The 24014-nt window shown below is 42.3% G+C and overlaps 1 protein-coding gene across 1 annotated transcript; it reads right to left on the minus strand.

Moving 5' to 3' along the window:
• Positions 1-9918: 9918 nt before the first annotated feature.
• Positions 9919-18268, minus strand: LOC132404795 (general transcription factor II-I repeat domain-containing protein 2-like). Its single transcript, XM_059989289.1, has one exon. It carries the CDS (start codon positions 18066-18068, stop codon positions 16569-16571), a length of 1500 nt encoding a protein of 499 aa, XP_059845272.1. The 5' UTR covers positions 18069-18268; the 3' UTR covers positions 9919-16568.
• Positions 18269-24014: the final 5746 nt, after the last annotated feature.

Raw genomic sequence — 24014 nt, forward strand, 5'->3', positions numbered from 1 at the left:
TATACACAGTCCTTAATAGATTAGGCATTTATGGAGTGCTTTGAAGGGGGAAGACAAGATATTTCAGGTGTGCAAAGCAAAAATGAGGATAGTATTAGAGGAACTGAATGACTGATGCAAGTGAACAAGTTTGAGATACCAGAAGTGTTAAGATCCGAATTTTTTTTTAAATCAGGAAGTTCTTCAGGAGTCAAAAGTGAGGTATAAAACATTCTTTACAATCTTTTATTGAGTGTTACAAGAACAAAACAAGAAAAAGGAAAGAAAAAGCAAAAGTCAGAGCCTAGAGGCGGGGGTGTGGGGAATGGGGAGTATATACTATGCCCATGCCAAATTATGAATGAGAGATTCATCTCAGCATAAGCATATAAAGCAGGTACACACCTACTTCAAGGAGGATTCAATTATAACAGTGGCAAAGAACGTAGTAACCTGCCTCAATGACTATCATCCAGTAGCACTTACATCCATAGTTACCCTAACTATAATGAAACATATCAACTCCTGCCTGAGAAGTGACCTTGATTCTCTCCACTTTGCATACCGGAGCAACAAGTCTAAAGCAGACGCCATCTCACTGGCCCTTAACTTAACCTGGAACATCTGGATAGGAAAGATGCAAATATCAGGATGCTCTTTATTAACTACAGCTCAGTATTCATTCTCATCCCCACAAAACTAACGAATAACCTCTAAGAACCTGGGCTCAATACCACCTAGTGCAATTGAATTCTTGAGTTCCTCTTGCAGACCCTAGTTAATTTGGCTTGGCAACAACATCTCCTCCACAATCTGTCAGTACAGGAGCACAAGTTTACTGCTCTACTCACTTTACATCTCTGCGTGGCTAAGCACAGCTCAAAAGCTATATTCAAGTTTATTGATGACACCACTATCATAGGCCAAATCAGTTGGTGATGAATCAGCATATAGGAGGGAGACTGAAAATCTGGCTGAGTAGTCCCTCAACAACAATCTCTCATTCAACATCAGCAGAATCACAGAGCTGATTATTGACTTCAGGGTGGAGGAAACCAGGGATCCACGAGGCAGTCCTCATTGCAGTATCAGAGGTGGATAGGGTCAGCAACTCTTATTATTTCAGAGGACCTGTCCTGGGCCCAGCACACAAGTACAACTACAAAGAAACCACGACAGCACCTCTACCTCCTTAGGAGTTCACGAAGATTCAATAAGACATCTAAAACTTTGACAAACTTCAATAGATGTGTGGTGGAGAGTATACTGACCGGCTGCATCACAGCCTGGTATGGAAAATACCAATGCCCTTGAATGGAAAATCCTTTAAAAAGTAGTGAATACAGTCCAGTCCACTTTGGGTAAAGCACTCCCCACCATTGGCCACATCTATATAAAATGTTGCAGGAAAGCAGCATCCATCATCAAGGAACCCCACCACCCAGGGCATGCTCTCTTGCTGCTGTCAACAGGAATCTCACCACCAGGATCAGGAAGTTATTTCCCCTCAACCATCAGGCACTTGAACTAGAGGGGACAACTTCTCTCAATTTTGCTTGTCCAAATATTGAATTATTCCCACAACTTATGGATTTACTTCCAAGGACTCTTCATCTCATGTTCAATATTTAATGCTCATTTATTAATTCTTTCTTTTTGTATTTGAACAGTTTCTTATCTTTTGCACACTGGTTTAATGTCCAAGTTGCTGACTTTCACTGTTTCTATTATGGTCATTAATCTATAATGGATTTATTGAGAATGTCAGCAAGAAAATGAATCTCAGGGCTGTTTATGGTGACATCCCTACTTTTGAATTTTAAAGCTCATTCCATTTTTAAAAAAAAATACTCAAAACTGTTGTCTTAAGAGCACTAAGCATTTACATTTGTCACATTGCTCACTTTTTGGCTAGCCAAACTTGGCTGCATGTCCCATGCGATGTAGCTAATTTGTCTTAGAAAGACTTCAAGTTACTGTCCTGTGCACAAGTACGACAGGGTAAAGTACAATGATTTGTTTTAAAAATTACAGCTCTTCTCCCTCTACTCACCACCTTATTCTGGCTTTTGACCACTTACTTTGTAATCCTGATGAAGGGTCTCCGCCCAAAACATTGACTATTTATTTTACTCCATGACTTACTGAGTTCCTCCAGCATTTTGAATGTTACTCAACAGTTCCAGCAGCTGCAGAAACTATTGCTTTATTACAGCAGACTCCTGCACGGTTCACTCCCAAGCTGGGAGAGTTAATAACTGATAAGTTTTTATTTATTTTGGAATCAAATGAATTCTGCTGGATGTCAAAAGCAATTATTGTTTTTTTTATTGGCTTGGAACCAAGTTCCATAGATCAAATGCCAAAGTTCTGCAGCAATCTTAAAGAGACAGCCTTGCAATAAATACCAGTTCCAAGATGAGCAGGTTGGTGATTCACTGGCAACTGTAAATTGCTCATGTGAGGATGAGTGGTGGAAAATGCAAGATTAATAAGACTTCTTCCTTATGTTACATGGGGACAATGATACTAGTTTCATATAATTAGGTACTCAAATAGTCCTGAACCGGTGGTATGAAGGGGTTGTTTCTAGGCTGTATGATTATTACTGATGTTTCCAGTACAATTTGTCATAAACTTAGAGATTCTGCAGATGCTGGACATCTTGAACAACACATTCAAAATGCTGGAAGAACTCAAATCAGGCAGCAACTATGGAGGGAAACAAACAGTCACTGTTTCAGGCTGAGGCCCTCCATCGGGACTGGAAGGGGGCAGAAGCTTCTATCACATTTCACAACAGATTAACTCTAATCTCAGCTACTCAATTCAGGTGGCTTGCATGATACAAAGTAGCCAATGTTCAGTGCACATGAAAATGGAAAAACACAACACCCAAGGGCAAATGGCTTCCATCCTTCCAAACAATAAACACATTCCCAACAGAAGTTATCCCTTGGAAGAAGCATTATGCAAGTAATCTACTTACAAAGTCGCAATAATTTCATAATGAATCTAAGACTTATTTATAGCAACACAAAATGCTGGAGGAACTCAACAAGTCATGCAATACCCAAGTACCTGTGGGGTGAATAAACAATCAGCACTTCAGGCTGAGGCTATTGACCAGGACTGGAAAGGAAGGAAGAAGCCAGAATAAGGTGGCAGGGGGGATACAAGCTCACAGGTGAGTAGGAAGGTGGGTGGGGGAGGTGTGATGAAGTGAGAAGTGGTGAGGTGATTGGTGTAGAGCATAAAGGGCTTAAGGGCTATCAAGTTTGTATGAGATGTCCTCCACACCTTACAAATGTCTGACTTATGCCAAGCCTTTATATACAAGTGTGCACTTGGGAGACTGGGGGATTGACTTGCCAGCTTCTGTAAGACATTGAAATGATATCAGCTGGAATTTTGCCTCAAACTCAAGAATACACTGAACTTAATACATCTGCACATTTTATAAATCCCATTTGAAGATGTGGCATTGGGGTGAGCTGTGTTCTTAAAAAGAATGTACATTGCACATGCAGGTCCTCTCCAAGACAGGCGTGGTGATGTGCAATACCATTCTTCTTATTGAGAATGGCAAAATAAAATTCAAAAAGCTTCTCCAGTCTGTCTATTCCCATGGAGAAATCCAATCTGCAGACATCATCTGCCATATGGGGAAACTTTACAACTTGTGAACTCTCATGGTTATGAATAGTTCTTAGGAACAGAATCCTGCTGTAACCCAGCCTTCTAATGTTCAAGTCTGATTGCCACAGGAGTTAAAGCGAAATCCGTGAAGACCCCAAACAATGCAATTAAATTGTGGGATAATATTTGATAATTACTACGTGCTGGACCACAGCAGTGATGGTACAGGTAAACATTCAATAAGTGCGATCTCTGTGACTTCCAGGTTTCTTTTTAAAGTGCATTTCTTAAATTAAGAGGCCAGTTTTAAAACTGATCCTGGTATCACTGGAAAGGGAAAACCCTAGAGCCCATTAAGGAAAGAATAACAGGGCACTTAGAACTATAATAGCATACAGAAAAATCAACATGGAATGAAAAAAAAGACGACAATCAAGTGACAAATTGTCATTTAGCTACACATTTATCTAACATACAGTGGCATGCAAAAGTTTGGGTACCCCGGTCAAAATTTCAGCTACTGTGATGTGAGGTAAAGGGATTCTGAGGAGATAATTTTATAGAATTTGCCCTGCAATTTGAATGGGAGAAGCTAAAGTCAGACGTATCAGTAAAAGAGGCATGAGGGAGGAGCTGACCAAAGTTGATTAGACCAGGTTACTAGCAGTGATGTCGTCAGAGCAGCCATGGCTAGAGTTTTTGGGAGCAATTCAGAACACACAGGATATATTCCATGAAAGTATTCTAAAGGCAAGAGGACAACCGTGGATGACCAGGGAAATCAAAGCCAACAAAGCAAAAGAGTGTACATTTAATAGAGCAAAAATTAGTGGGAAGTTAGAGGATTGGGAAGCTTTTAAAATCCAATAGAAGGCAACTAAAAAGCCATAAGTAAAAAGATGAAATATGAAGCTAAGCTAGGCAATATGCAAGATAACAAAAGTTTTTTCAGATATATAAAGAGCAAATGAGAAGAATAGATATGGGATTGCTGGAAAATGACACTGGAGCAGTAGTATAGGGGAAAGGAAATGGTGGATGAACTGAATAAGTATTTTGCATCAGTCTTCACTGTGGAAACCTAGGAGTATGCAGGATATTCAAGAGTGTCAGGGTGCAGAAAAGAGTGCAGTTACTATAAATAGGGAGAATGTGCTTGGGAAGCTGAAATGTCTGAAGGTCGATAGATCATCTGGACCAGATGGACTACATCTGAGGGTTCTGAAGGAGGTAGCTGAAGAAATTGTGGAGGCAAGAAAGCTCACCTCTGCCCCAGGATACTGATGGACTTTTACCGCTGTGCCATTGAGAGCACACTCACCAACTGCATCTCAGCGTGGTATGGCAATTGTCCTGTATCAGTCCACAAAGTTCTCCAGCAGGTGGTGAAAACTGCCCAGCAGATTATCAGCACCCAATTGCCCTCCACTGAGAACATTTATCATAAACACTGCCTGGTCAGGGCGAAAAGCATTATGAAGGCTGCATCTCACCCAATTATGAACTTTTTACTCTCCTCCCATCTGGTAGGTGCTACAGGAGCCTCCACTCCTGCACTAGCAGGCACACGAAGATCTTCTTCCCTGAGGCTGTGACCCTGCTGAACCTCACATCACAGTGTTAAGCAGTATTGCACCCATATTGTACTGTCTCTGTACTTTTATATTTGTGTTGTAGCACTTACTTTTTCATCAGTTATTTTGTAAATAACTACTGTATTCTTTTGCACTTCTGGTTAAATGCTAATTGCATTTCATTGGCTTTGTATCTGTACTTAGCACAATGACAATAAAGTTGAATCTAATCTAATCAGTAATTATCTTTCAAGAATCACTAGATTCTGGTCTGGTTCCAGAGGACTGGAAACTTCCAAATGTCGCTTCACTTTTCAAGAAGGGAAAGGCAGAAGAAAGGAAACTGTAGGCCAGTTAGTCTGACCTCAATGGTTGGGAAGATTTTGGAGGCAATTGTTAAGGGTGAGTTTTCAGGGTACTTGAGTCACACGAGAACTAAGACTCCTTTGCTTGTATCTTCAGAACAGTTTTATTTCAATCTTTAATATCTCCTTTTTCCTTTTCAGGGTTCTTTTGAAGACTGACTTCAGTTCTTTGTGGAAATGGAACCTGCTCTCAGGGCCTCAACTGGTCATTTTTCGACATGCCAAGGACACGGCCTAGGAGACCAGGGTGCTGGATTTTCATGGCTCTGGAAGTGGTCGCCGCCACAAACAACTGGTGTTCTGGGAGTAAGCAGCACAACAGACTTAACACCATAAATCAACAAGTTGCTTTTGTTATGTCTCCCCTCTCGCTGTAAAACAGGGACACCTCTTTTTCCCTTATTAGGGAGAGAGCAAGCCTGTGGTATGTTGAATTACTGGGTGCACGAGTAGGATGTATATTGTATACATTTCTCTGACATTAAATGTACCTATTCATAAAATGGACCAAAATCACCCTGGTTTCCTCAAAGGAAAATCTTGCCTGACAGATCTGATGGAATTCTTTGAAGAACTAACAAGCGGGACAAAGGAGGATCGGTAGATGTCATGTGTAGTTGGATTTTCCAAGAGGTCTTAAACAAGGTGCCACTACTGGCATTCCACAGCTCTCAGTATTGGTTCCACTTCTTTTTACATTGTACGTCAATGATTTGAATGACAAAATTGATAGCTTTGCGTCCATGTTTGCAGATGACATGAAGATAGGTAGAGTGGTAAGTAGTGTTGAGGAAGCAGGAAGGCTGAAGAAATACTTCAGATTAGGAGAATGTGCAAAGAAGTGGCAGATGGAATACAGCATCAGGAAGTGTTGCTGCACTTTGGTAGAAGGAATAAAAGCACAGAATATTTTTCTAAATGGAAAGATAATTTTTTAAAAAAATCATGAGGTACAAAGTGAATTGGGAGCCCTTGAGCAGGATTCCCTAAAGGTTAGCTTGAAGGCTGAATCAGTGGTGAGGAAGGCAAATGCAATGCTGGCATTCTTTTTGAGATTAGAATATAAAGGGAAGGATATAATGCCAAGGCTTTATATGCACAGGCAAGGCCTCACTTGGAACATTGAGCGCAGTTTTTGGGCCTCTTATCTGAGAAGGAGCATGCTGACTTTGGATAGGATTCAAACAAGGTTCACAAAAATGATTCTTGGATTGAAAGGCTTATCATATGATGTACATTTAATGACGCTGAGCCTGTACTCACTGGAATTTAGAAGAATGAGAGTGGATCTCATTGAAACCTGTTGAATGTTGAAAGGCTTAGATAGAGTGGATGTCCTTTAGGACCAGTGGGCATAACCGCAGAATAGAGCAGGGGTTCCCAAACTAGGGTCCACAGTGCCCTCAGTTAATGGTAGGAGCACATGGCATACAAAGGTTGATTGGGAACCCTTGGAAAAGAAGAAAGTCCTTTTAAAATGAATAAGAGGAGGAATTTCTTTCTGCAGAAGGTGGTGAATCTGTGGAATTCTTTGCCATAGGCAGCGTTGGAGGCCAAGTCATTGAGTGTGTTTAAGGAGCTGGTTCATAGTTAAGTCAGGGCATGAAGAGTTATAGAGAGAAGGCAAGAGAATGGGGTTGAGGGGGAAATGGAGCAGGCATGATAAAATGGTGAGGCAGACTCAGGCCATTTGGCCCAATGCCTTATGGCCTCATCCCAAAGTTCCACTCATGTCCTCACAGAATGTCACTTCTAAGCAATGCTCATGTCCTCCCTTAGCCCTCCTCACTTACCTTTGTGTCTATAGCAGCTGTACCCTGGAACACCGAGTTACCAGTCCTGCACTCCTCTCAGCCACATTTCAGTTATGGCTATAACATCCCAGTCCCCCCAAAGCCAATCCGCACTGAGTTTGTACCCTTTGCCTCTTAAACTTGTGCACTGATATAAATGCACTCTAAGTATTTTTACAATCTTTACTGTGCCCCTAGCTATCCTAATCACTCAACTTGTTCTTGCTGGCTACTACTTCCATCCTACCCACCCCCCCCCCCCCAATAACCCATTCCTGTGCAGAGTCCTTCACCCCAGTCAATCAAGTTTAAACTCTCCCATGTAGCACTAGTAAGCGTCTCAGCAAGGATATTTTCTCTCTTCCTCTCCCCCACCCAACTGGCTCATGTGCAACCCTTTATCTCTCAGAGGAGAAGCCAATTGTCCAAAATCCCAAATCACTGTTCCCCACACCAGCTCCTCAGCCACAGATTCATTTGTTGCATCTAATTGTGACCTAACCACTAAGTGGCACAACTGGTAATCTGCAAATCACTACCCTCGAGGCCTACTTCTTACTAAGATTTTCTTCTCTATGCTGCAATACTTTAAGCAATATTACTATATTTTGAAGTGTTGAATTTGCTTAGTTCAACCCATTTATTTTGGATATTGTTACTGTACTACAAAATGTACTTTTCAAAAATTTAAAGTGGTCCAAGGCTAAAAAGAACTTGAGGCTGCAAATGTGCTTAGCAGAGTATTTCATACCTCATGTGGTTTAAAACGAAGTGCTTGAAGCCTGATCAATACTCTGATCACTGAGACAGAATAATTTGTGGTTCACAATGCAAGTGGTCACCAAAACCTCAAGGATAACAGAGTACATGGTTACATGGTGCACATCTGACCAAATGGAACACACAAGGCATTGCTCAGACCACACTTTGAAACATGGGGAGCAGTTTTGGTACCCATATCTGGAAAAGGGTGTGCTGGTATTAGAGAGGGTGCAGAGAACGTTCACGAGAAAGATTTCTGAAATGAAAAAGGTTAACCCGTGAGTAGGGTTTGATAGCTCTTGGCCTGTTCTTGCTGGAGTTTAGAAGAATGAGTGGGGATCTCATTGAAGCCTATTGAATATTTAAAGGCCTAGATAGAGTGGATGTGGAGAGGATATCTCCTATAGCGGGGGAGTCCAGAGGGCACAGCCTCAGAGTACAAGAATGCCACTTTAGAACAGATGAGGAATTTCTTTAGCCAGAGGATGGTGAATCTGTGGAATACTTTGCCACAGATGGCAGTGAAGGCCAAGTCACTGGGCATGTTTACAGTGGATGCTAATAGATAAGTCATTAAAAAGTGTGTCAAAGGTTACAGGAAAAAGGCAGTAGGAATAATGTTGAAAGGGATAACAAATCATGTTAGAATGATAGAATGACACAGCAGACTCGATGGTCCAAATGGCCTAACTGTCTCCTGTGTCTTTCAGCCTAAGACAATGAAATCCTTTGAAAGTGTATCATTCAACAGCAATACATCAGTTTTTTCCCAAGAGACTGTATGGTTATGTTCAATTTCAAGTAGCCTTTGACAGAGAATGATCATATAACTCTATGACAATTAATACACCAGCACTTGAATTGACAATTCACTATGAACTTGCTTCCCTTCTCAACACAATTAAAAAAAAACTTGAAACCATTCCCCATAAATGAATTACAACCCTTTGAGTTAATAACCACAACTGAAGATTGCTAAGCAAATACAGGCCACATTGCAAATCAAATGCACCTTAAAATGTATTATCAGGCTACAACTGTTTACCTCAGTTTGGAGATAAAATACCAATCTATAAACTCCACCCAGGTGAACACTAAAACAGGATGTACTAAATAATCTAAGAGTTTACTTAGAATTTAAGGCAGTTGCTCAATTGCTGCAGGAACACTGTTACATTTTCTTGTGTGACGTTTTGTTTGCTTGTCAAACCATACAAACAGACAACCAACTGATAAATAGCTGGAACAAAGTTCAGCTGCTTTGTACCAATTAGTGCTAAACCCACAAAACGTTTGGCAGCAGTTGGAAAGCCAGTCCTTACTAATGTTTCTGAAATGCAATTTAAAGCAAGAGAAATGAGCGAATGATTAATCACCAAAACTTTACCAGCATCAAGTATCATTTGATAATGAATTCATTAAAACTTCAGTTAATGTTTTAAAACCTCAAATTCTCATTTCATTTTAAATTGTTTTTATACTTTTTTTCCATTAACATCAAGTTCAACTTTATCCAATAGGGACCAATACAGTTCATATTTATATTTTGTATAACAAGCTGCTACCTTCCAATACAATTGATAACTTTTTAATATTCTGGGGGAAAAAACAATTTGATGTCCAAGAATGTAACTGACTTAAATGAAGGCAGAAAAGGTTAATAACAAAATTTATTATTTCTACAGTACACCAATTTGAACCTTAATTACTAATCAGAAAGAAAATGGAAACAAAGATTTAAACATTGTTTATGAACACGAGAGATTGTACTGGAAACACACAAAATGCTGGCAGAATTCTGCCAGTCAGGCAGCACCTATGGAAAAAAATAACAAGTGGATATTTCAGGCCCAGATGCTTCATCAGAACTGGAAAGGGGGAAGGTACTAGAATAAAAAGTAGGGAGAGGGCAAGGACAAACTAGAAGGTAATAGATGAAACCAGGTGTGCAGGAAAGGTAAAGGGCTGGAGAGGAAAGAATCTAGTAGGCGAGGGGAGTGAACCACAGGAGTCAGGGAAGGAGGAGCTTTAGGTGACAGGCAGCTGAAGAGGCTGGAAAAAGACAGAAGGGGAAGAAAAAATACTGGAAAGAAATCTTTCATGCCATCAGGTTGAAGGCTTCCTAGACGTACTACGAGGTGTTGCTCCTCCACCCTGAGAATGTTTTCATCGTGGCAGAAGAGGGGGCCATCCGTGAGCCGACATTATAGTAAGGGGGATGAGGATGGGAATTATTTATTTTTTTAAATTTTTACTGCGTATGGAGCGAAGGTGCTCGACATCGAGACCGCATCGGGAGCGTCGACCCCAACAGATTCGCAGGTGAAGTGTTTTCGCGCCAGAAGGGACTGTTTGGGGCCCAAAATGGAGGTGGTCCTAAAGAAGGGTCTGGGCCCCGAGACGTCGACCGTTTATTCACTCCCATAGATGCTGTATGACCTACTGAGTTCTTCCATCACTTTGTGTCCGTTGCTTAAACATTGCTTTCGTGCTTTCTTCCCATTACAGGCAACACCTCCCACACGTTTCACTGATGGCGCCAACAACCCATTCAAAGCACCTGTTAGCCAGTCGTGGCATCCGCTGGTCCCGCAGTGGCGACTAAGAATGTTTAAGTAACGTCCCACCTCCTGGTTTGTTAAATCGCGTTTAGCAGACATGGGCTGAAAACTCAAAAACACACATACCCGAAAACCTACTGTCGCAAGGGCTACCCTTGAGGCGAAACGACGGGAATTCAGGGGGCAGAATATAGTTTTTGCGTGTAAATACCTGATAAGAACTGTAATGCCTCGCATTCAGAAATAACGCTTCAAATTATACCAAAGCAGGCCATGATGTATGCGTACAGACTCAATTCCTACTGAAAAGCTTTGCAGCTGAACGTAACAACCCTTTCTACCGCCTTGCCGGTAAAACATAAAGTCTGCCTGAGCTGCAGTGCGCGTCCCTCGGACTCGCTCCACCTGGAAAAGCCCGTGTCCCACGTGCACTCCCACTTATGTCCGTGGCGACCTTTGGTAAAAACCCTTCTCTGCCCTTCATCGAAGCGCCGGGGAGGGGGTGACGCAGCGAAATTTCTTCTCCAGCTCTGCACAGCTTAAAACCCTGCGAAAAATATTTTGTTACGATTACGGTTTATTTTTCCCCACAATACTTTTTGAGAAGCCTTATGTTGCAAGAAGATTTCGGATAATGTCAATGAAACAGCGCATTAAATAAATGATTTAGGGTGAAGGAAAGCAAAATTGCATTTTTGTAAAACCATTAATATCTCAGGGGGTCTGGAGACAATAAAACACTTTTTAAGAATAGTTGCTGTTGAGGTGAAGAGGACAAATTATTTGCATACACAACTGCAGTGTAATGAATCCGAGTCATTTGCTTTCCCGGTGCTCCATGAGGGAATATTCGGCTCCCACACTAGCAATAAACTCGACTTTAAATTAGTAATGCCCTTGGATCTTTTATTTCTGCACGGATGTGCAGACCAGGATGTATATAAATATCTCATCTGGGAGTGTTATATTCAGTAGTACAAACTTGATCGGTATAGATTTTTGCACCCAAGTCTCTTGCATGGGATTTAAACTCACAAACGTGCGATTCAGAGCGTAGAGTTCAAAGTTATCTAGGATCACTCCTAGTTAAATATTTTGAATTATCAACAAAATTCAAAGGTTTAAAAATTCCACATGTATAAATGGTTTGAAGGCATTTAATGCTCAATATTTTAATCATATTCTTCAACTGATGAATTAACTACCATTATCACAATATTCTTACACATTTGGCAAAAATTTCGTCATCAAAGTAACAGAATCACCACTGTTATGATACAGTAGTGACCTGAATAACAACAAATGCTAACTTTATGTCATTACTATACTGTCATTTTTGCACATTTTTGTGTCATTTTAACAGAAAATTATTTATACATTATTTATTACAAAGGCAACTATACCTGTGAAACTATATTTATTGTGTGCTTTAAAGTTTGAATTGAAGAATTCATGTTAAGTCGGAAAACAGTATTTCAGAATTGATCTCAAACCTTTATTTAAGTTTTGAATTGTCAAGACAACTCATTTGCAATAAAAAGTTATCAGAATTAAAGTGGAAAGTGGAACATTCTGATCTGCATTTGAACATTTAGATGTCTGTTCTAAATATGATAATTTTTGGAGTCAGAGTTATGAGAGTATGGAAACAGGCTCAATTCACCCATGCCTACCATTAGCCTGATTTTGGCCTCTGTCTCTGTAAACTTCTCCAAATCTTTTAAACCTCATAAGTGTACCCACCTCAATTAACATGTAGATAGAGTCATAGAAAACTACACCACAGAAACTGGCCCTTTGGCCCATCTAGTCCATGCTGAACCATTTAAACTGCCTACTCCCATCAACCTGCATCGGGACCACAGCCCAACTGTCCACATACCTATCCAAACTTGTCTTGAACGTTAAAATTGAGCTCACATGCACCACTTGTGCTGAAAGCTCGTTCCACACTCTCACAACCCTCTGAGTGAAGGGGTTTCACCTCATGTTTCCCTGAAATTTGACACCTTTCACCCGTAACCCATGACCTATAGTAATAGTCTCATTCAACCTCAGTGGAAAACGCCTGCTTGTATTTAACATACATCTCTATACCCCTCCTAAATTTGTATACCTCCAACAAATCTCTCTGTAATCTTCTGTGTTCCTTGTGATAAAATCTTAACCTATCCAATCTTTCCACGTAACTCTGGTCCTCTAGACCGGGCAACATCTTTCTGTAAATTTTCTCTGTACTCTTTCATACTTATTTACGATTTTCTTGTAGGTAGATGAGCGAAACTACACATGATACTCTACCAGTCATGGGCCCCCAGAGAGGCAGCCATCTACTACCACTCTCTGGCTTCTCCCACAAAGCCAATGTCTAATCCAATTTACTACCTCATCCTGAATGCCGAGTGGCTGAACCTTCCTGACCAGCCTCCCATGTGGGAACTTGTCAAATGCCTTGCTAAAGTCCATGTAGACAACATCCACAACCTTGCCTTCATCAACTTCCTTGAAAAATTCCATAAGATTAATTAGACATGACCCACCATACATAAAGCCATGCTGACAATCCTTGATCAGTCCATGTCTATCCTAGTGTTCATATATCCAGACCCTTTGAATGACTTTTTCACTACTGATGTCAGGTTCTCCGGCCGATAATTTCCTGGTTTAATTTTAGAGCCTTTCTTAAACAGCAGAACAACATTGGCTATCCTCCAATCCTCTGGTACCTCACCTGTCACTAAGGATGATTTAAATATATCTGTTAGAGTGCCTGCAGTGTCTGCACTTGCCTCTCACAGGGTCTGAGGGAACACCTTGTCAGGCCTTGGGGATTTATCCACCCTGAATTGCCGCAGGACAGCAAACCCCTCCTCCTCTGTAATCTGTATTGAGTCCATAAAGTTGATGCCATTTTGCCTCTCTTCTATAGACTCTGAGTAAATACAAATGCAAAAAATGCATTTAAGATCTTCCCCACCTCTTTTGGCTCCACACATGGATTACCATTCTGATCTTCCAGAGGACCAATTTTGTCCCTTACCATCAACCACCTATGTGTAAAAAACAATTGCCCTTCAGGATATCTCTTCCCTCTCAGCTTAAACCTTTGTCCTCTAATTTTAGACTCCCTGCTCTTGGCAAAAGACTGTTAACTATCTACCCCTTATAATTTTCTTATCCTCCATCATGTCACCGCCTCACTTCCTTCAATCCTGTCTATCGAGTCACTCCTCATAACTCAAGCCCCCTCAATCCCAGCAACATTCTTGTGAATCATTTCTGCACCTTTCTGCCTTAATCATATCTTCCATACAATATGGTGACCGTACTGTACACAATAACTCCAAGCATAGTCTCACCAACATTTTTGACAGTTGTACTATGCGATCCCAACCCTGCTATCCAATGCCCCTACTGATGAAGGTAAGTGTACCTGAAACCTTCTTCACCTCCATGTGTCTTCACTTTCTGGGGCCTATTAGACAGGCCTATTTCCTGCACCCTTAGACTCTTTTCTAACTCCAGCCAGTCATTATGTATGTCCAGATCTGATTGAACTTCCTTTTTAATAATTTCCCATTTGTCAATCCCTGGCCCTCTTCCCCATTCTAATAAAAGTGTGTCAATTTTCCAAAACTGCTTCCCTACTGACACGCCAGACACTTGCCCAGTTTCATTTCTCAAGGAACAGTCATGTGTTGCCCCCTCATGGAGTTTGCCCCTCCTCTGTATGACTGTATGGGTTTCTGCTGAGTGCAGTGGTTTTTCCCAAAAATGTGCTGGTAGATTAATTGGCTACTATAAATTATCCCTCAATGTAGGTAAATGGAAAAAGACGAGTCAATGACATTTGAGAGAGATCGCAGGCTATAGGGGTAAGGAGAATGGGAATGATAGAATTATATTCTTGGTAGCTGTTATGGGTACAGTAGACAGAGTGCCTTATCACTCTGCTGTTGTAAAAGGTAAAGCCACTTTGAGTTTATTTTTAATATTACATATTTCAATAAAAAGACAATGGATTTTTTTCTCATTACAAATGGCATAGATTAGTTAGTCAAAAATAGTTATTTCCTTGGCTTGAATGTCCAAATATCTAAACACCAATTTGTTTTGCACAGTGCTTTTTTTCACGGTCTGGAATGGTTTATGTATAATTTATGCTCTGTGTGTTACCTGAACATATGAGTCAGTGAGGATGCTGTAAGCCAGATTTTCATTGTATCTGCTCCTCATAACCATGACTTGAGGTGGCTTGACTATATCTCTTACCACCCTGTCTCCTGTAAAAATGTATTCCCTTTTTTCAGTTCTTTGTCTCTACCACATCAGTTTCCAGGATGAGACTTCCCTTTCCAGGACATCTGATATGTCCTCCTTGAAACAACAGGGTTTCCCTTTCTTCACTGTTGAATCTGCCTCACCTGCATCTCATCCATTTCCCAGATATCCACATTCACCCCATCTTCCTGCCACCTTAACAGGGATAGGGTTCCTCTTGTCCTTTCCTAACACCCCATGAGCCTCTGCATCCAACACATCATTCTTCACAACTTCTCCAAAGGGATTGTACCACCAAACATATCTTCACCTCAGTTCCACTCTCTGCTGCCCGTAGGGATTGCTCCCTCCATGGTTCACTTGTCCATTCACTGTCCCCACTAACCTCCCTCCTGCCACTCATCCCTGCAATCAACCGAAGTGCTACACCTTCCCATTCACCTCTGCCCTCTCCTCCATTCAGGACCCCCAACAGTCTTTACAAGTGAGGGAACACTTTACCTGCAGATCTGTTGGGGTGGTTTATTGTATCAAATGATCCCAATGTGGCCTCCTCTACACTGCGGAGACCCATCATAAATTGGGGGACCACTTTGTTGAGCACCTCCACTCCATCCGCCAAAAGCAGAGATTCCCAGTGGCCAAGGATTTTAATTCCTATTCACATTCCCATTCTGACATGTCGGTCCATAACCTCCTCTTGTGCCACGATGAGGCCACCTCCAGGGTGGATGAGCAACACCTCATATTCCAACTGGGTAGCCTCCAACCTGATGGCATTGATTTCTCCTTCCAGTGAATCATTTTTTCTCTCCCTCTTTCCTTTTCTTCTACATCTTCCTCCAGACTTTTACCTTTTCTCACCTGCTTACAACCTCCCCCAGTGCCCCTCCTTCTTCCCTTTCTCCAATGGTCCATTCCTATCAAGTTCCTTCCCCTCCAGCCCTTTACCTTTCCTACCCATCTGGCTTCACCTATCACCTTCACCTTCTAGCTATCCCAGGGGTGGGCAAACTTTTTGACTTGAGGGCCACAAAGGGTTATAAAATTTGACAGGGGGGCCGGACCAGGAGCAGATGGACAGAGTGTTTTGGTAATACACCTCTTAAGAGAAAAATAAAATATCATGGGATATGTAGAAAACATGTGCTTTAATTTCAATTGAAAATGAACAAATGCATTACAACAAAATATCTGTCTTTGAAGTCCCATGGTATTTAGCTATTTATTGAAATGACTTTTAAAACACTGAAAATTAAATGAATAAAATACAGCTTTCTTCAATAGTAACAGTTATTATTTTAAAGCACTGAAAATTCTGTTATCCTTTAAGATATTATCATCATCACTCTCCTCCTGACTGTCTTTATTTCAAAAACGGTAGGAGATGCAGGTCTACTTGTCCTGCTCCTTCTTATTCAATTGTCCCCTGTGCCAAAACTCAACAACGACCAGCACAAGGCGCATTTTTTTTATTTTGAGAACGTACGTGCACCTGCACACTTCTCATGTCCATCACTTAACAGAAACGACATGTAACATGTAAGGCTTATTGAAAAAAATATTTTCAAATGCATTTTTTACATAACACAACGAAGAAACTTATTTTTAATTTCAGTGGGAACAGTGTTGTTGGTCTCCCTTTTTAGCCAGCGCATCAAAGTCTGGATTTAGTTTTGTTGTGGCAATTCTCAGGGTGGATCTGAGGTGTTGGTCAGTTAACTTGGATCTGTGGCAGGCTTTGTTGATGTTCATGACGCTGAACACCTGTTCACACAAATAGGTCGAGCCGAACAACGCCAGCATTTTCTGTGCCGTCCTCCGGAGGTTTGGAAACACCTCTTTACCAAGTGAAGCATAAAAGTCATTCAGTTTAAGAGAGTTGAACTTCTCTTTTAAGACGGGGTCAGACTGAAGGTCGATCAGTTCCAGCTGTAGCTCCTCTGGTGCTGTTTTAGGATCTTGTGACAGGGGACAGGCCACCAACTGAAGTGACTTGTCAATTTTTTCAAAATCAGAAAAGCGACGGCAGAATTCTCTGTGCAGCGCATCCAGTGACTCGCAGTATTTTTTCAGATTTGTGCCGGCCTCTTCCAGCGTGGCCAGAGTGGGAAAATGAGTGAATAACTTATTCAAAATTTGCCTGGAGAAAAAAGCCAGCTTGGATTTAAAGGCTTTCACGTTTGTGTACATGTCATGCACAAACTGATCCTTCCCCTGTAGCTTCACGTTCAGTTCATTCATGTGTGAAAATATATCCACAGCAAACGCAAAGTCACAAAGCCAGCTCTTGTTGCTCAGCTCAAGAAATTCGCCGGCCTTCCTCAGTAACTCCAAAAATGCACCGATCTCCTCTTTGAGCTCCCATACTCGTTGAAACACTTTGCCCAAACTTAACCAGCGGACACGGGAGTGATAAAGTAGGTCCTGGTGATCCGCATCAGTTTCCTCCAGGAACGTGATGAACTGACGGTGCTGAAGTCCCCTTGCACGTATAAAGTTGACAAGTTTTACGACAGGATTCACAACATGATTCAGCTGTAATACCGACTTACATAGAGATTCCTGGTGGATGATGCAGTGAAGGAAAATAACATCCTGGTCAGGATTTTCATCTTTCACTTTATTCTGTATTCTCCTCAGCAGGCCGACATTTTTCCCCATCAAATTAGGAGATCCATCTGTGGTGACGTTGATAAGTTTACTCCAAGGGAGCTTCATATTTTCGATGACAGCAGACACCCGGTCAAACAAGTCCTCTCCCCGTGTTTTTCCTTTCAGAGACTCCATTGTCAAAAACTCCTCCGTTATTTCAAAAGTATTGTTAATTCCTTGGATAAAAATGAGGAGCTGAGCAGTGTCTTTTACATCGTTGCTTTCATCCAGTGCTAATGAATATAATGTGAACGACTCTGCCTTTTTATTTAAGTCGCTGGTTATATCTTCATCTATCAGTTCCACACGGCGAGTCACTGTCCTGCGTGATAAACTGATTTTTTCAAATTTGTCTTTGCTCTCTGGACACAATACACCTGCTGTCTCCACCATACATTCTTTTAAAAACTCGCCTTCAGACAGAGGCTTGCTGGCCTTTGCTAATTTGAATGACAGCATAAAACTCGCCTTGGTACTTGAGTCATGAATGGCAGTTTGACGGTGAAAAAAATTTTGTTGAGCCCGTAAATTAGCTGCCAACCTCTGAGCATTAGCTTCCCGTTCTTTCGTTGACTGGTCACTAGCATAGTCGGCATGTTTTGTGGCAAAGTGACGGCTGATATTATATTCTTTAAAAACCGCCACAGTCTCTTGGCATATCAGGCATACAGCAGTTGATCAGTGTTCGGTAAAAAGATATTTAGTTGTCCACTCCTTATTAAACACCCGACATTCTCTATCCACTTTTCTTTTCTTAGCTCCACTCATCTTTACAGAAGGGGTGAGAGGTTGTAGCGGTGTGCTACACGCAGCGCTAAAATTACGACACGGAGTTGGTAACTGCAGTCAAAGGAAAAAACTTTATTTGAAATCCCCAGCCTCACTTTTAAGCCTCCCTCAACCTGCCCCCCCACCCCCGTGGTGCAGAGGCTCCAAAGCTCTGTGCTCGCAAATCCCCGCAGGCTATCTGCCTCAGCTGGAACGCTGGCTAATTGTGAGCCGGTTTGGATGTGCTAGGAAATGGGTCGCCACAAGGTCACAGAGTAAAGCGCAAATGTGGAGTAATACGCTGCACCTCAACAAAGGTCAATGTATATAGAGTGCGTCATCTATTGGGAAAACGCCAGAATTGCGGGGAAAAAATGTTAACAAGGTTTATTAATATAATTTCATCAAGTTCTGCGGGCCGGATTAAAAAGCTTAACGGGCCGCATATGGCCCACGGGCCGTAGTTTGCCCATGCCTGAGCTAGCCTATTCCCCTGCCCCCACCTTTTTAATCTGGCACATTCCCCCTTCCTTTCCAGTCCTGAAGAAGCTTCCTGGCCAGAAATTTTGACTGTTTATTCACTTCTATCGATGCTAGCTGTCCTGCTGAGTTCCTCCAGCAATTTGTGTTACTTGAGATGGCTAAAATTTTGAAATTTGGTGGTTTAAATCAGACATCTCGCATGAATCAACAGTAGATGGCGCTGCTGTGCTGCTTCAGAAGAATCAGTGGCTGAACATTGCAGGAAATACATTCAATAAAACCTGAAATCTTGCAGCTGCTATCTATGCATTCTATATACATGCAGTCTTTTTAAAATGCATAATAAATTAAATAATTATTTAATTGGCAGTATGCATGTTGTGTTTTCCAATAGGTTTTTTCTTTTCCTTCGGTGCTATGATTCTTCAGTATCTCTGCGATTTAATATTACATATTTAATATCACTACTTAGGAGGAATTTTTGATATTTCTAATTCGAGCTCAGGACTATAGCATTTCAAAGCCTTTTTCAATTGGAAGTGCAAGATCATTTCCATACGCCATTAATATTTATGCCTGTGTTATGATCATCTCAAAAGTCCTTCAGAAAATAACTCTTTTTTGGTTGAGTGATTTTTTTCTTTAATCCTTTTTTATAAATCCTCAACTGAATTACCAGCTGAGTTTTCTGAAGTGGTAATTGTAGGCTGAATTAAGATGAAAACTGAGAAATGGAAATATCCATGATGCTGTTCTCTGACATGCCTTAGTTAGCTCCTCAACCAATATCAGTTCATCTAAACACAGACCAACTAATAGAAATATGGCTACACAGAAGCATAGAACACCTACAGCACAATACAGGCCCTTCAGTCCACAAAGTTGTGCCAAACATGTCCTTGCCTTATAAATTACTAGGCTTACCTATAGCCCTCTGTTTTTCTAAGCTCCATGTACCTATCCAAAAGTCTCTTAAAATAACCTATCATATCTGCCTCCACCACCGTTGCCGGCAGCCCATTCCACACTCTCACCATTCTCTGAGTAAAAAACTTAACCCTGACATCTCCTCTGTACCTACTCCCCAGCACCTTAAACCTGTGTCCTCTCGTGGCAACCATTCCAGCCCTGGGAAAAAGCCTCTGACTATCCACATGATCAATGCCTCTCATCATCTTATACACCTCTATAGGTCAACTCTGTTAAAAACTTCCTTTTCTCTCTTTACAAACACAAAGTCTGCAGATGCTGTAAATCCAAAGCAACACACTCAAAATGCTGGAGGAATTCAGAAGGCTGGGCAGTATCCATGGAAAAGAATAAACAGTTGACTTTTTGGGCTGAGACCCTTCACCAGGACTAGAAAGAAAGAGGAAAGTGGGGGTGGGGGAGGAAGAAGTACAAAGTGGTTGTGATAGGTGAAACTGGGAGAGGAAGAGAGGGTGTAGTAAAGAGCTGGAAAGTCAATTGGTGAAAGAGATTAAGGCTGGAGAAGCAGAATCTGAAGGAGAGGACAGAAGACCATGGAAGCAAGAGAAGGAGGTGGAACACCAGAGGGAGGGGATGAGCAGGTAAGAAGGTAAGGTGAGAGTGGGAAACGGGAATGGGGAATGGTGAAGGGGGGAGGCTATTACCGGAAGTTCGAGAAATCAATATTCATGCCATCAGGTTGGACGCATCCTGACAGAATATAAGGTATTGCTTCTCCAACCTGAGTGTGGCCTCATCCTGGCAATAGAGGAGACCATGGATTGACATATTGGAATGGGAATGGGAAATAGAATTGAAATGGGTGGCCACTGGGAAATCCCGCTTTTCAATGTGGACAGAGAGAAGATGCCTGGCGAAGTGGTCTCGCAATCTGTGTCGGGTCTCACTGTTATACAGGAGGCCACACCAGGAGCCCCAAATACAGTAGATGACCCCAACAGACATGCAGATGAAGTGTCATCTCACCTAGAGGACTGTTTGGGGCCCTGAGTGGTAGTGAGGGAGAGGTGTAGGAGCAAGTGTAGCACTCGATCTGCTTGCAAGAGTAAGTACCAACAGGGAGATCAGTGGGCAGAGACGAGTGAACAGGGAGTTGCATAGGGAGCGATCCCTTTGGAAAGTGGAAATTTGGAGGAGGGAATGATACGCATGGCGGTGGAATCTTGTTGGAGATGGCAGAAGTTACTGAGAATTATGTGCTGGATACAGAGGCTGATGGGGTGGTAGGTGAGGACAAGAGGCACCCTAATCCTGGTGTGGTGGCAGGAGGCTGGTGTGAGTGCAGCATTGAAGGTGAAGGAAGGAATGCCCCTTTCTTTGAAGAAGGAGAACATCTCTGTAGTTCTGAAATGAAAAGCCCCATCCTGAGAGCAGATGCGGCAGATAGTGGAACTGAGAGAAGGGGATGGCATTTTTACAAATGACAGTGTGGAAGTGGTACAGTCAAGGAAGTTGTGGGAGTCAGTGGATTCATAAAAGAACAATAGATAGACTCTCTAGAAATTGAGTCAGAGAGATTGAGAAAGGAGAGAAAGGTGTTGGAAATGTATTTGAGGGGAAGGTGGAAGTTGAGGGAAAGTTGATGAAGTTGACGAGCTCAGCATGGGTGCAGGAAGCAGCACAATGCAGTTGTCAATACAGCATAGGAAGAGTTGGGCAGCGATGCCTGTGTAAGCTTGGAACACAGACTGTTCCACGTAGCCGACAAAAAGGCAGGCATATCTGGAACCCTTGCAATTATCCATGGCTACACCCTTGATGTGAAGGAAGTGGGAGGAGCGAAAGGAGAAATTATTGAGGGTGAAGACATGTTCCGCCACATGGAGGACAGTGGTAGTGGAGGGAGACTGGTTCGGTCTGTTGTCCAGAAATAAGCAGAAAGCTCTAAGACCCTCGAGATAGGCGATGGAGGTGTATAGGGACTGGACATCCAGAGTGAAAGTGAGACGATCAGGGCCAAGGAACGTAAAGTCATTGAAAAGATCAAGAGTGTGTGAAATGTCACTGATGTAAGTAGGAAGGGACTAACCAAGAGGGGATGTACAGATATAAGTTCAGAGGGGCAGGAACAGAGAAAAAATTGATCTACCTGGACAGGCAGGTTTATGGATCTTGGATAGGAGGTAGAAATTGGAGATGCAGGGTAAGGGAACCATGAGGATGAAGGCAGTGGATGGGAGATCCCTAGAGCTGGTAAAGTCAGTAATGGTGTGGGAGGCAAAAGCCTGGTGCTCCTTAGTGGGATCCTGTTCAAGGGGTAAGTAAGAGAAGCCGTTTAAGAGTTGTCCTCTGGCCCCAGATTAGTGCAGAGAGCGGCTAGAATTGGAGAGAGGTGTGTTAAAGTCGAGTCAGTTGATGTCTCTTTGCCAGTTAGCAATAATAAGAGCAGGCAGAAGATCAGAGTGGACATGTCTAGGAAGAGGTGGAGGGTTGCAGATGGGAGAAGGGGTCATTGGTGCTGGTTGGAGAGTCCTTGCCAAAGATTAGGCACAGAGATAGAGGCAACAGAAGCAGAGCCTAGCGCATGGCAGGCATGGAACTCACTGAGGTGTGGGTGCAGTGGGACAAAGGTGAGGACAGAGGACAGACATTCTACCTCAGAGGGGGGAAAGTCAGAGGGATCTGCGAAGACCCAGCACAGATGAGAGCTGGAATCAGAGAAGGGAAGAAGGAGGGCAAGTCGTGTCTGAATAGAGACGAGGGGAGGTGGGTTGGGAGGAAGATGGAGGCTTGTGGACCCAAGAGCTGATGGTGGGGTCTGAAGAACAGTGGTGGTGGGGGAAAGGGACTAGGATTCCAGTGCCAGCATGTAGTCTTGGCCTGGACATGCAGTCAGTCAAGGACAGAACTCCCTCTTCTCTTCACCCTGTTCCTCTCTCCTAATTTCACCTACCACCTACCACCTTGTGCTTCTTCCTCCCCTCCCCCCCCACCTTCTTACACTGACTTCTCTTTCTGTCCAGTTCTGATGAAGGGCCTCAGTCCGATACATCAACTGTTTTCTCTCTTTATCCACCTCTCAATATCCCTCAACATCCTGGTTTCCCTTTAATTGTTACCCCTGGTGTTTATCCTTAAAGGAAGGTGTTGACCTTGAACTCTTGCTGTTTCTCCTTTGAATGCTTCACACAGTGCAGATGTAGACTTACCTACAAATAGCTGCTCCCAATCTACTTTTGACAGGCCCCCACACATACCACCTAATGTTAATTATGCCTATCAACATATGGAATAGCTCTCAGGGTGTAAAGAATATGACTGGATCTGCCCTCTTATTGAACAGCAGGTAGTAAGAGTCAGGAGCCAACTCAAATAAATGCACTTTAATGACTCTCTTGTTTCTCTTGGTGACTGTTTATTGGTAAATTATTTGAGTTGTCAGTCCCTTCCATATCATGTTACAATGCAGTGAGAGGCTGCCCTTTCATGCAGCTGACATTCCAGCCTGCAGTAGATCATTCTCTGGACTTGGAAACGTTGAAATGAAGGTCATGGTATCATAGAGTAGCCAAATATCACTGGTACTCCCAACTCCAGGTTACATTTAATCTAGTGCAGAGAGTGACCGAAGTCAGTACAATAGGTAGAGCTCCATTATTGATATGGACACTCAGTGCCACTTTATTAGATACACCGGTACACCTGTTTTTTAAAATGTAAATATATAAGAAACTAGTCATGTGGCAGCATGCCTAAACATGCAGATAAGGTCTTATTGTTCAGTTGTTGTTCAGACTAAGTATCAGCATGGGGAAGAAATGTGATCTAAGTGACCTTAACCGTGGAATAATTGTTGGTGCCAGAAAGGGTGGTTTGAATATCTCAGAAACGGCTGATTTCCCGGGATCTTCACAAACAATATTCTCCAGAGTTTGTAGAGAATGGTGCGGTAAACAAAAAAAAATCCAGTGAGTGGCAGTTCTGTGGGCGAAAATGCCTTGTTAATGAGAGAGGTCGGAGGAGAATGGCCAGACTGGTTTAAGTTGACTGCAAGGCGACAGTAAGTCAAGTACTCACGTGTTACAACAGTGGTGTGCAGATGAGCTTCTCTGAGCACACGACATGTTGAACTTGAAGAGGACGGGCCATAGCAGCAAAAGACCATGAACATACACTCAGTGGCCCCTTTATTAGGTTCAGGAGGTTCTCTGTTAGTCTAATCAA

The sequence above is a fragment of the Hypanus sabinus genome, chromosome 14 (genome assembly GCF_030144855.1).
Source record: "Hypanus sabinus isolate sHypSab1 chromosome 14, sHypSab1.hap1, whole genome shotgun sequence".
NCBI lineage: Eukaryota > Metazoa > Chordata > Chondrichthyes > Myliobatiformes > Dasyatidae > Hypanus > Hypanus sabinus.

Coding starts and splice junctions, on each gene's coding strand:
- LOC132404795 (XM_059989289.1), bottom strand. CDS start 18,068: ATGCTGTCATTCAAATTAGCAAAGGCCAGCAAGCCTCTGTCTGAAGGC.